General features: G+C 40.4%; 1 protein-coding gene across 9 annotated transcripts; it reads left to right on the top strand.

Annotated features, from left to right (window-relative positions):
• The first annotated feature begins 553 nt into the window (after window positions 1-553).
• Window positions 554-13,006, top strand: LOC112562126 (sialin-like). 9 transcript variants are annotated; one of them, XM_025235166.1, is made up of 13 exons: window positions 558-773; window positions 1,603-1,673; window positions 4,470-4,586; window positions 4,959-5,155; window positions 5,403-5,636; window positions 6,176-6,263; window positions 6,505-6,600; window positions 7,070-7,191; window positions 8,426-8,578; window positions 8,793-8,925; window positions 9,200-9,355; window positions 9,522-9,607; window positions 12,259-13,006. In XM_025235166.1, exons 3-13 carry the CDS (start codon window positions 4,496-4,498, stop codon window positions 12,475-12,477), a joined length of 1,575 nt encoding a protein of 524 aa, XP_025090951.1. In that variant the 5' UTR covers window positions 558-773; window positions 1,603-1,673; window positions 4,470-4,495; the 3' UTR covers window positions 12,478-13,006. The 9 variants fall into 9 exon arrangements, with proteins under 9 accessions (XP_025090953.1, XP_025090951.1, XP_025090950.1 ...); XM_025235165.1 differs by lacking the exon at window positions 1,603-1,673 and adding an exon at window positions 3,309-3,361; XM_025235161.1 differs by lacking the exon at window positions 558-773 and adding an exon at window positions 3,905-3,986.
• Window positions 13,007-13,296: the final 290 nt, after the last annotated feature.

Below are 13,296 nucleotides of genomic sequence, written 5' to 3' on the forward strand. Positions count from 1 at the left end.
TTAGGCTGCTGATTAGTCCAACAAGGTGATCATCGACATCAGCCTCTTACCCAGAGAACACATCATGCCATTTGTGACCTTCCCGAAGGACTTTTTTGATGAGTGAGATTTTCAGATAAATGATAAGTTAATTAACAGTTGATTCAGTGCAACTTTTTTTTAGCCCTTTAGAGAACAGAAACAAACGAGATGTTAATTTCTCAAGACATTTGCATCAAGGGAAGCAGTATAATGGTGTAGTGAACACGCATAGCAAACTTTGATAATGCGAGTCACGGACGTGAGGAAAAGGTTGATACACTCTAACATATAGGTGATCGGCATCGGGCCAAGTATACACGTAGTGGGTTTGGATGTGAGAGTAGTGATCTTCACAGCATTCTTTGACACACGTTGATGAAAAAAATTAATTGCGGATGACATTCACAGTTTCTAACATGGGATGTGGTAACATATTGTCCAGTTCAGATCGAATATCGGTATTTCACAACAAGAAAGTCACAATCATTATCCATTTTATGCCTTAGCTTTTATTTATTTATTTTATTTTATTTTATTTTTTTTACATCGTATTTTATTATTGTAAATGAAATCCTTTAATTTATTTCTTGCTTATTGACCGCCAAATGTAAAACTAAAGTGGACTAAGGGAAGCCACCGTAACACAAAGTTGCACTGTAGTGATGTCCCCTGCATTTCACGTCATCATTTTTGCGAGTTCGTCTGCTTTAAGTGTCCATGGCTCCAAAATATTATTTCGTTTAAAACGTCTGGTAAGTGTTAATCTTCATTATTTATCACTGAAGATATATCAATTCATACCATGAAAAGGTTTAGGTCAACAAGTGCTGCTGACGAAGGGTCTGTTTTGAAGACACAAAGGCTTACCATGGGGATATAAGTTCGTGGGCTTACATAACTATGCCACAACACATACGTTACATTTCGCCCTCGATTTAAACAAACTGTCGATAAAATATCAGCGAACTCAAATTTATCACAGAACTTAAGATTCAACTGCACAAGTTAAATTAACGCTTTAGATAAAATTGCAATCTAATAAAATTTAACAAGTGACATAACGGGTAGGCTGCAAAAGTGTTTACGCCCCTTTATGACGCTTGTGCTTTTTTTTTTCTTTTTTTGAATTTTTTTTAGATAACACATTTAGCATTAACGGTATTAATGTTGAGAGATGCAGGTTTTCCTTCATAGAATTTTTCTGCGAAAGAGCTAAACAGACTTGGTTTTTGAAAGAAAAAAAAAGAGGCAGTCATTTCCTTATGATGATCCCATTATAAGGCATATATACATTGTATTTTGGATCAAAACCGAAACGGGCAATCAGTAGGTTGTTTGTGTTGTTGGTCTCACTATCCTAGTAGTGGGTATGTGTGATCATTTTAGTTATCATATATACAGTAACGTAGTCTGGCTTCTTTTTTGTAAAGGTAGTTGATGCTTCACCATAAAATGTACTTACGTACTTAATTTATTTTTCATCGGGTTTTCTTAGTATATGTCTCTTCTAACTTTAGGTAAAATAGGTTAGTAAATTTAAACTGACAGAATCTTATTACAGTTTGTCTCTGCATCATACAGAAATGGTGCTTTCACATGGTTCTTGTGTGCCAGATTGTCTTACTGCTCAGTTTTCGCAAAGCTCATTACAAGTTAGTATTCTCAGTCACATGTAATACATTTTTTATAACTTTCTTACATGCCCCTTATAACTATCTCTCAGGAACTGGTATATGCAAATAATGTGTATGCTGTTGCCTTATAGATTTTTTTTAGAATACAAAGAGATACCACAAATATTAAATAAAGTTTTAGTATATTGATAGCTTGTTTGCATGAATTGGCAGGTGCTCATAAATGTTCATCATAAATAAGTAGATGTGAGTGATCTTAGTATTGTTCATGACTGTGACCATTTGCAAGAAAGCAGACTGTATGGTGAGTCTATCATGAAGCTCGGCTGATCATTTGTACATGAACTGGTAGTGTTCATTTGACACATCTGCTGCTGCTTAATGTATGCATTTCTGTCTCACACATAGACTGTGTTCTCTGTGTAAACCACAATATATGTTATGTGACAGGCAGTATAGCAGGTTTCCTCACAGCACAATTAGTGCATCAGTGGATTTCAGTATATTATCACAAAGAGATGATAACTGGCTAGATTAGTGGGAATGCAAAGCCTACAATATATTGTTTGCTATATTTATTGGAGTAACCTAGATCTCATCATGTTTTGTTTAGTCCTTTCAGTTGGTGATGTTTGTGAACATTTTGCAGTGAGATGTAAGGAGGCATGTCGGATGATATGCACACATAGGCATACACATACATACATGCATGTATGTAGTGATTGACTGTCGATGAAACAAAATCTCAAAACTGCAGGAAAAATATGACACACACACACATCTATATAATTTTTACACAGGATAGGAGTGTGTGTAAGGTAAGGTAGTAAAGGTCATCACCTAGCCTTTTCAGGTCACTGGGGGTGTAGTGTTACAGACCTCACTTTTCTCTGGGCCAGCTTCACAATGCCCATCTGCCTTACCTTCCCCACCCTTTGTGGAGTCAGGTACCCATTCCCGCCAGCTGGGTCAACTGGGGGAAGCTTTCTGCATTAATTGTGTATTGAACCAGCATATTTTTCAGTTTGAATGCCAGTGCTCTAAACACTCGGCTATCTGCCTCCCATACATAATGACGGACATACAGATATCTCAAAAAGTGTGGTGACAGGTATCAGTGATGATATGTATTCACATGGCTTTGACAAATTAATATCTGAAAGGAGGATGAGAAAAGTGACTTTTTAGAGTTATGTCAAGCAAGTGTGAAGACATGTGTGCTTCTAAACCACATAGACTACATGATATTTTCAAACGCTGTTATTTCAATGTTTGAAACAATTTGTTCCTTCTGTGTCTTACATGATTATGAATATTATGAACTGTAAATGGTCACTAGTCACAAAGAACTTCAACTATGGTATGTTTGCAAAAGAGCCCTACATGTGAAGTACAATAAACTAGGTTGCAACAGTCTGGTACAATAAATAAAGGCACACAATCCGAAGAAAGAAAGAATAGTAAGAGAGAATAATAAAGAATAGTAGGCAGTGGGGCAGACATGATGTTATTTATAATAAAAATCACTTTGGCAGTATGCCATTTCCTCGACATGTGATTAGAGCTTTGCATCAGTCTTCTTTTCACGGCCTTATGCTCCTCAATGGAGCAACAAGGAATAAACTAAACTTATTTTCTTTTCACGCCTCACAGGTGAGCTTGTGTGTCAAAGACCTCAACAGGAAATGTCAATAAGTGGAGATCACGTGAGCACTAGGCAACTCTTGCACATTGTGTACTATTGTGAAGCTTGTCAGCCATAGCCAGCTGCTGCAAGCAACGTCATCTAGAAACTACATGCTCTTAATGACCTAACTAAATATTTTCCTTATCAGCATGATTATCATTGCCCTCATCGAGCTGGGTTCACAAACTGCCAGTTGAGGTGAAGTGCTCAATTTTGTCCTGCTTTCGAGGCTTATGTTGCTGTCAGAGTCATGTTACTCCATCATGAAATTCTATATGGATGTATTTAAGTTTTTGCATGCATCTTACTTTCAATATGCAAGGTTTGATTGGCTCATGGAAAAAATAGAATAAAGAATTGTTGAGATAAGAAACGGAGGCCACAGACGGCTGAAATCTGAAATATAAATGTGCCGCCTCAGGTGCAACAGATTGTTCTCCTGCGATGCCCCTCACACTTTTCCCAGTAAGTGGTGCATGTTTATGGTGGTACTGCGCAGAGTTAGGGGAGAGCATAATAGGGCAAGCTGTCCTAGTTTAGCGACCTTATTTACTGATCTTAGGGACAACATGCAGGGATGAAATCATCCGATAAGAGACCATTTGAGCACAGGTGGTTGGTTATCAGCAGCTTGCAGCATCAGGGTGTGTATTCATTAGCATTAGGTGTGTATTGTGACAGCAACCCACTGCGTAAAAAAGTACGTTAATTTCTTCTGCTTCATCCCTCATCTTCCATTCTCCGCCTTTTCGTCATTCTTCATTCGTTCCTTTAAATTTTTATTCCTTATCTTCACCCTCTCTTCAGTGATGTTTTATTGTTCGCACACGCACATAGGTGCACTGTCTGTGTGTGTTTGTTTACATGAGTGCTGGGAGAATGTGTTGTCAGTTAATACTAGCCTACTTCAGAACTTGTGTTTATGTCTGCATAATTTTGCCCACCTTCTTCGGACAGAACGTATGCTCTAGAGTAGTTTTTAGTTAATTATCATTTCCCTTTAAAAATATCTGTAAAAAATGTCTACCCTTTAATTATTTCATTAGCAACATAATAAAGCAGAAAGGTCATATTTCTGTCACCATGACTTTAGATAATAATTGTGAATTTTTTATTTGTCTGATCAGGGATTCTTGATATAGCTTCAAACAATATGGGGAAACCTGCCAAATGGAATGGCGATGAAAGACATTTGTTACTACCAGGCTCAGATATCAAGGACCACAAATCAGGATCGTACGAAGGTATCGCTAGAGTTATTCCCCTTAAGTTTAGAGGCATTTTGCCAGTTTCTGTTTACTGTGTCAATGTGTGGAACTGTAAATGCCAATTATGGCTCATCCTTTTTTTAAAAAAAAGCTTAGACGGAATTGTCAAAGGCGTTTTCTGAGGTTAAACAATTGGCACTCATTGTTTAGGATCAACATCAGATGGACATTATCTCAAATCAGACAGTATATGCGAATAGATATAGGAATTAAATAAGCACAGACTGGATAAACTCAAATGAAAATTCGTTTAAGAGCAGATATAATATAAGACATGGATGTTGCTTAAGATAGGACACAGGCTGTCTTCTATCAAAAAGACGAGTGAGATCAAATATTTGTCCCCAGAAGGGCGTTGCTATGTACCAGCCCGCTATGTTCTCACATTCTTGGCCTTCTTGGGTTTCTTCAACGTCTACTGTCTACGAGCCAACCTCAGCGTGGCATTAGTTGCTATGGTGAATTCTACTTCCGAGGAAAATTCTACTGTCGTAGAAGAATGTCCAGAATCGTCAGGGTCCAACAGCACATCGACATCATCCACCGTGAGTAAAAAATAACAAATTGTGACCTTCCCTCCACATTCCCATAACTCATTTTCCTCACAGTCCCCCGTTGTAAGAAACCGCCTGCAGATGGAATCCCTTCCCACAAAATATTAACGTGAGACAGTTTCTTTGAATTGTAAAAAATATAATAGATTTCATGTGAAACAACCATAAAAGTTCGAACCGCACCAGCTTAGTCAGCATTGAAACGTTGTAACATGATTATGGTGTTTCTAACCTACAGACTGGAGAATTCGACTGGGACGAGAAAACGCAGGGAATCATACTCGGCGCTTTCTTCTATGGCTACATCGTGACGCAGCTGCCGGGTGGATGGCTGGCAGAGAGGATCGGAGGTAAACGCCTCTTCGGGTACGGCGTCCTGTGCACTGCCCTTCTGACACTGGTGACCCCAGTGGCTGCTCGCAGTGGTATTCCTATGTTGGTGGCCGTCCGAGTGCTGGAGGGCATCGGAGAGGTCAGTAACATCATTTGTGGTAGGTCTGTGTAATGTCCCATCTGTCTACTTGTCTGTCCTTATATACTTTCCTTTCATCAGCTACTTCTTTCGACGATCGATTATGTGCGATAGAAAGCTTAAAAAGTAAAGTGTTTCTGGTTCGATGGCGTCACTAGCTGATGGCTTAGAGTCAGTTGTTTCGTACCCCACGGAGCCATTGACTTATGCAGGCAGTCCAAGTGATAGTTCTTTTGAATTTTTAAAGACGCTGGGTTGGAATTTTCAGGAGGTTTTATTACAATTAACCTCTATACCGTTTTATCACCTTCTAACCTCTGAAGAAAATAGTCACAACTAGGTTTCGCATGCCTGACCAGCAGAGACTATTGCTTTATATTATGTTAACGCTATCATAACTGATAGATGTTTCTAGCACGCAAGTTAATTTTCTTTCCAAACATCTTTTAAGAGTTAGCCGTGTGCACAGTATTCGACTAACGGGAATGATCGAATTTTTTTCACGATGTTGATATCTGGAAGTGACGCAATCTTTGCAGGCTGTGACGTTTCCCGCCATGCATGCGATGTGGGGTGTGTGGGCGCCGGTGTACGAGCGGAGTAAACTGGTCAGCTTCAGCTGCGGAGGTATCGTTTACTCAGTCCTTTTCGTTTGAAAGTACAAAGCTTCTTTCTCTGTAATGATGAAAGAGCGTCTTAGCTATTTATTTTAACGAGTCCATTATCTTTATGCATACTTTATTTTTTTCGTCTTTCCGTTGTTTACTTACAAACGTAGACATATACACCATCGTGTAATACATTATTTTTCTTTTAGCAAACTGTTTTCTAGGCATCGCTTCTTGCTTTTTTGTTTGTGTGTCAACAGGAGCTCAGCTGGGCACGGTGTTCGCTTTGCCAATCTCTGGGATACTGTGTCAGCAAGGCTTTGCTGGTGGATGGCCTTCAGTTTTCTACGTGTTTGGTACGATTTGCATATGTCTTCTAATTTTTTTTTTTTATTTATTCGCTTCCTGCTGTTTTTTTTTACACCGTCATAATGTTTTGTTTAGTCCAAAGCGTCGATTACGTTTTTTAAGCGTGTAAGGAAGAGTTATGTATATTTATATATGTCGCTAGAAAATATTTCTCGGATTTTATATCATGCGTCAGTTTTCTCCAGGCATGATTGATTACACATTATTGTTATTTGTTCTGCTGGTAATGAACATTAGTCACAAGCCCCCTTCCGTTGATAACGACAACAGTTGGCTGCTGCATGTGTTATTGTAGCGTACACACAAGCTCTAGTGAAAGTGCAAAATAAAATGCTACCTAGTGAAATGACCTTTCATGTGATCTTATCACCTTGTGATACGATCTTGTGGTGTAATCGATATGATCATGTTATGTGAACTTGCGATGTGACCTAGGGATATGATCGTGTGTGTCAGGTGCCCTGGGCTGCCTGTGGTTTGTAGCCTGGATGTTGCTGGTCAGCGAGACGCCTGCCACTCATCCTCGTATCTCCGACAGTGAGCGTCGTTTCATCGAGAGTAACATCGGCCCCAAGAGGGTGAGCCATGTGACCTGTCCATTGTAGTCCGAGATCGCTGTCCCATAATTCGTACGATTGCCATTTCCAACCTGACAAAATCATAGAACGAATTAAAATTTTCTTGTAAAAAAAAAAAAAGCAATTAAAGAGGATGTCTGTGATCGGTGCCTGTTTCACGATCATAGCTTCTGGAAAAGTTTATTAAATTTTCGACCTTGTGGGAAATCATGGAGAATTTTTAAAAACTAATTTACTGTGAAAAAGAAAAAAAAGATGGTTCTAGCGTTATATCGTGTGTTTGTGCGCCCGCTACACTTTATTTCCCTGTCATCCTGTTACGGACGACGGGGGCAGTCACTTTCCCTGACCGGTCGGGCTGCAGTCCTCCGAGATGGTGTCAATCGCCGCCACTTCGACGCTCTGCGCCGCCTTCTACCTCGCCTGCTTAAATTCTGGAGCTTCGCGGCGTATTCGTCGACCACCTCATCACGTTGCTGTGGCACTGATGTCGTTCTTTCCGTTCGCCGTACGCCTCCACTAGGACACCCAAGATCTTTCTCGGCGTATCTCTTGCGTCATGCGGAAGCATCATAACTCGACGTCTGGCAGGTCCCTCCAGCGAGCTCAAGATGTAACCACGAGCCGCATTCTGACACATCGGGTTTATGGCGAGAGCTAACTCGACCTCTGTTTCAATCTCGTCGACACTCGTTGGTCCACCGGCAAACTACTGAAAGCGGACTAACTAGTATGCTCGTAGAGCCTCTGCCCACCCAACGGATAGCATCATGGTCCTCTCTATGTACTAATCTTCTGTCGTGGGCTTCTGCCCGTGATGAACAAATGTTTCTTTTTGTTCAGCAGTGCTTTTAGGCCCTTGGTCACCCAAGGTTTGTTGTTAGGATAAACATACACTGCCTTGATGGACTGGTGCAATCAACACTATTTTACTCCTCACTTTTACTCCTAACTGTTTGTTAAATGTCTGTATGGGTATGTGAGCAAAGACAAATTTCTGTCCTCCTGGGCAGACAATAAAGTCTGTTTTGATTTGATTTGATTTTGATATGCTCGCACATACACATCTACAATATAAAGAACACATATATGCGCGTGTATGTATTTTTACAATGGATTTCTAAAGTCAGCACAATAGAAGTATAGCGACTATTAAAAGATGTCTGATGTCTGATGTCTTCTTAACTTGTAAAAAGGAAACAAAAGTCCGTTGTATTCTTACTGGTGTATACAGGAAAATCTCGACGTGCCATGGAAGAAAATTTTTACTTCGCGCGCTCTGTGGGGCACAGTCGCTGGCCATGTGGCCTTCAACTGGGGAATTTACAGCACACTTACCTGCCTACCCACCTACATGAAGAAGATCCTTCATTTCGAAATTCAACAGGTAAGGTCTTGCTCTTCGCTCTCAGTTTATTTTATTGGTTGTGTGTGAGGGCTCGTACCAGATTCAACAACAAATCCTTACCAAAGGCATTATGGAATTTAGCAATATATATTTTTTTCACACACATACACATGTGTATTATATGCAGATCTCAAGGCTTCTTTGTGACAGTGCACAGGTTTGTTACATAAAGTCTGTGGCATTTATGTTGCAGGATGGCTTCCTGTCGGCCTTGCCCTACTTGCTTCTTTGGTTTGTGCAGATGTTTTCAGGCTATTTTGCCGACTATTTGAGAAGTAAAGGTCATTTGTCTACAGTAGCCACCCGAAAAATTTTCAACACCATAGGTATTTTTACTTTCTTGTCTGCTAACTTCGGCTATTTTAATTTTGAATCAGTGAACTACATTACCATGTGGCTTATAATCTATCAGAGTCGAACTGCTCATTTTGATTACGAGTAGAGAGTTTACTGTAACTTCTTTTTTTTTTAGCTCTGAGTCGTTAAGGTTATAATGGTTTTGTTTGTTTAATTACTAGCTCTTTATTCTTCATGCAAGCCAGTAGAAATTAGTGTTCTTTGTTTTCACGAATACACCAACTGGATCACATCCCTTTTCAGGCTGTACGTTTCCTATGGGTCTTCTGATAGCCACGGGTTACGCTGGTTGTGACCACACTCTGTCTGTCGTGTTGCTAACCCTAGCAGTGGGCTTGTCTGGATTCTGCATTGCTGGATTTAACTGCAACCATCTCGACATAGCCCCAAAATACGCCGGTAATCTTTCTTTGTTTATTGTAAAGTTTATACACTTTATTGCAATTGCTTTCAGCTCTGTAGCACGTGTTTCCTCTTTATTCGCTGGTCTGTCTTTTAACCAATCATCAAGCGTTAGTTGACGTTCAAAGCTAATATTGCTTGTATATATGTTTGTGTCATACAGGTATACTGATGGGGATTACAAACACGTTCGCGACTATACCTGGGTTTGTCGGGCCTGCTGTAGTCGGAATTCTGACTAATAATAACGTAAGAACATGTCAACCTTTTCCTTTCCTTCTCCACCTATCTTATTACCACTGTACACACTAGCACTTTAGAATATTAAGAATAAGGAATTTTATATTAGCAAAGTGACACTGCACTCAGAATACGGCTTGTAGTTGGAAGAGACAGAACAAAAGAAAGAATGATCAGGCCTATATGATACACACTAACCCTCTTCCTCGCATGCTCTCTCTTCCTCACTCCCTATCTATCAGACATAGACACTGCCTCGCAGACTGCAAAAGGACACGATCAACTAGTATTGATCTTAACACGAGATACAGGAAGCCTATTGCTTTGGGAAAGAAACTATACCTCAACCGGGAAGTTCTGACCGGGACGAGTCTACACCTTACCCTAGAGCAGACCTGGGCAAAGGCCGGCCCGCGGGCCGGATCAGGCCCGCCTCCTGTCTCTGAGCGGCCCGCCCGCTGCCCAGCCCGCCAGTATATATATATATACTATATATACAGTATTGGGTAAAACTGAGTTAACTATATTAGTCCGGCCCTCTAAAACCATCCCAATTTCTCATGCGGCCCCTTGGGAAAATTAATTGCCCACCCCTGCCCTAGAGGGTATGAGACAGAACAGGCCATTGGTTGGTTGGGAAGCATCCGCCACAATCTGAGAGGCTCAGCAGTACTTCTGTTAATGCTGAAATAAGCTATCAACTCTTTGGTTTTAGATACATTGTTCTGCAGACCATTATCGCCGCACCAAGCCACTAGGTGATCCACTTCTTGGCGGTACCCACTTATCGTTATTCGCGATGAGACCTGCTGCCGTGTTCTCATCGCCAAACTTCACCATCAATATTGATTCGCGAGCTGAGATACAGTCGTTGGCAAAAAGGCAGAACAGAAAGGGAGAGAAGACGAAACTTTGTGGTGTGCCTATGCTCAACACGAGCATGTTGGAGAGGCGATCGTTCACCCTTACTCTTTTTGAGGGACTATACAAGAGGAAGTCAAGAATTCAATGCTTATTGCCTGCGAAAGACCAAACTCTGAGGGCTTATCAAAAGGTTTCCGCGGAATATTGGTGTTAAAGGCGGAGCTGTAGTCTTCAAAGAAAAGGCGAGCATATGAGCCATGAGATTCAAAGTGCTGAAGGATAAAGTGAACAGCTAAAGAGACAGCATCATCCACCGATCGATTGGACCGATAGGTTCTAATTGTGACATACTAAATGTAATGACACATTAAATGTTATATCTAGGTAGAATCTCGAATGTTTCGTTGTAACGTTTTTTTTTTTTTCTTAGGTTCTGGTAGATTCTGATTGAGCTCAACGTATAAAGAACTTGATAAATTAAATTTTAATATTACACATTTTCATTATAACTAACGTAAAGTCCAAAGTGCTCAGTATCGCTCAGAGAGGATTGTCTTTGTCGTGCAATAGACATTTTCATATTTTCACGCACGTGCTACCTTATATGCTGTAGCACCCACTGACCACTAGCCTTAAAAGTTCATATTGTCTCTTAAATGAAATTAAAGCACTTGCGTTTTGTTTAAGATATGTGCAAACAATGTAAGATAAAAACTGACAATTAATTCCTCACCTCTGGTACCTTATTTATGTGTTGGACATGGAGACAGGGGGAGAGTCGGGTGAGACGAGTTGACATTTTCTAAGGGCAAGATTCCACGCACTTGCTTTCATTCTAATCCCGGAGCAAAAAGTCCAATGTGACTGCTTGTGTGTGCTTATGTGACACTTGTGTGTTACTGATGTGACAGTTCACAAACAGTATCCTTGTATCTGATGGGGTGTGGCTGGGTATGGAGTTGGTGGTCGGGGTCAAAGTCCCGGACAAGTCATTTGTACAGGGCCCGAAGTGAGATGAATTAGGGAGGCAGTTTGTACTTGACCCATCCAGCCCATTCTGCGGGGGTCATGAGCGAGATCGAACTTGGACATGGATCGTCTCTGACCTGTTTAGTTCCCACGGTACGACACGTGCCCGGCAAAGTGCAGGATCTGCATGCGCCACACTCTAGTCGCATCTTCCTTTGCATGTAACGGATTCTTGAATAAGCTGATGAAACAACAATCACCCCTTTATATCAAGGTTATCTGATGTGGCCTGGACTTGCCACTGAATCACTGAAGGATTAGATATGACTAATATAGGATAGTGCTACAGAGGTTATGATTGAGTTACCACCTTTAGTTGGCGCTGTCGAATGCAATGTTCGACATAACTATGCTCTCTGTGTACTTCAAAGATTCTGGCATTTAAAATACATCTTCACTATTTAAAATATGTAAGAAATATTCGTGAATGCGGAAAATACGGTTACTTTCCAAAAGACATTTTTTCATCACGTTTTCAGCTCGAAGTAAACTGCTAGTTAGTCCAATACTCCTAAGACGATGGTGGAAATAACTGTTACGCCCAGTATTCTTAATTGCTGAATTTTAAGCGTTAATTATAAACACTGACAATAGACTAGTGTAAATAAAACCTATTTAATTATAGATGAACCCACCACACCCCTACTTCTAACCCCTCCTGCAAAAAACTGAGTATGAAGCTTGAGAATTTATGAAGAACTGTGTGTGCAGCAAACCTTAACCTTAAGCCAGTGGCAAATTTTCTTCCTTGAAAACATTGTGTGCAGCAAACCTCGGGCCAGTGGCGAATTTTCTTTTTTATCACGGCGGGCATCTACGTCGTTGGGGCCACATTGTTCTGTCTGCTGGCCGAAGGGGAGGAGCAGGAGTGGGCCCGTACCCCACCCAGTGTGTCGGCCACACTCACCCAAGAGCAGGAAGTGACTCCACCCAATGCAGTTTACCCTCACCTTCAAGAGACTAAAGATGTTCCTCATCATTCCTGAAGAAAAAAATGCTTTACCATAGAGCATCAGAGACTTTGAATGATGGAGGGCATTGTGAAGCTGATATTTAAACTCTGGCATACTCAAGAATGATATTTAAGTAATATAGAGTAGAAATGTATAGCTTGAGGTCTATTTAAATAGCATGTGGACGATTTCATTTCGACAACTTTCAAATTAGTGAGGTGTTGATAAGAAAATAACATGTTTGTGAGACAGATATGGCGATCATGTTACAGAGATTATCAGTGTGGCGTGGAAAGTATGTTATTAGCTCATACGGTCGGAGCAATATGTTTCAGGTGTGTGCGGGTAGGGAGATAAGCTGTGACCCCAACAATAGTACTAGTGGTTGTGATTATCGTATCAGGCTGCAGTTTACTAAGATCAAATCTTGTGAAGATGTTATTTGTATTAATCCAAGGTTTGAACACATATCACGTGTTATTATAGCATACTATAGTGTGTGTGTGAGAGAGAGAGCGCGCACAGTTGAAATGGCTTCAATTTTTAATAAACTTCTGAAATCTTTTAAAGATAATTGTTTTCTTTTTATCTTATATTGTTCATCTTATATTAAGTGGAAGTCATCAAGAACAGACAAAGTTAATACAAACGATTATACACGTATCTACTTTAACTGAAATTGAAATGTAACCCTAGTGCATATCTCGGGTAGGTAGATAATATATAGTGCTCCCAGTTTTTATGCACTTTTATTTTCGAAGCTGAGTGACATAAAATGAAGTAAATTTCCTTAGTTCAATCCAGAGGAGAGTCACTTTGTCGAGTCAAGGCAGCTGGTGAATTACAACCATA

Source organism: Pomacea canaliculata, linkage group LG4 (assembly GCF_003073045.1).
Source record: "Pomacea canaliculata isolate SZHN2017 linkage group LG4, ASM307304v1, whole genome shotgun sequence".
NCBI lineage: Eukaryota > Metazoa > Mollusca > Gastropoda > Architaenioglossa > Ampullariidae > Pomacea > Pomacea canaliculata.

Excerpts from the sequence above, each read along its gene's own strand:
- LOC112562126 (XM_025235161.1), top strand. The coding sequence starts at position 1,605 with ATGGTGCTTTCACATGGTTCTTGTGTGCCAGATTGTCTTACTGCTCAG. Across the intron at positions 5,156-5,402 it reads GCACATCGACATCATCCACC|ACTGGAGAATTCGACTGGGA; the intron begins GTGAGTAAAAAA and ends TCTAACCTACAG. Across the intron at positions 5,637-6,175 it reads TGCTGGAGGGCATCGGAGAG|GCTGTGACGTTTCCCGCCAT; the intron begins GTCAGTAACATC and ends CAATCTTTGCAG.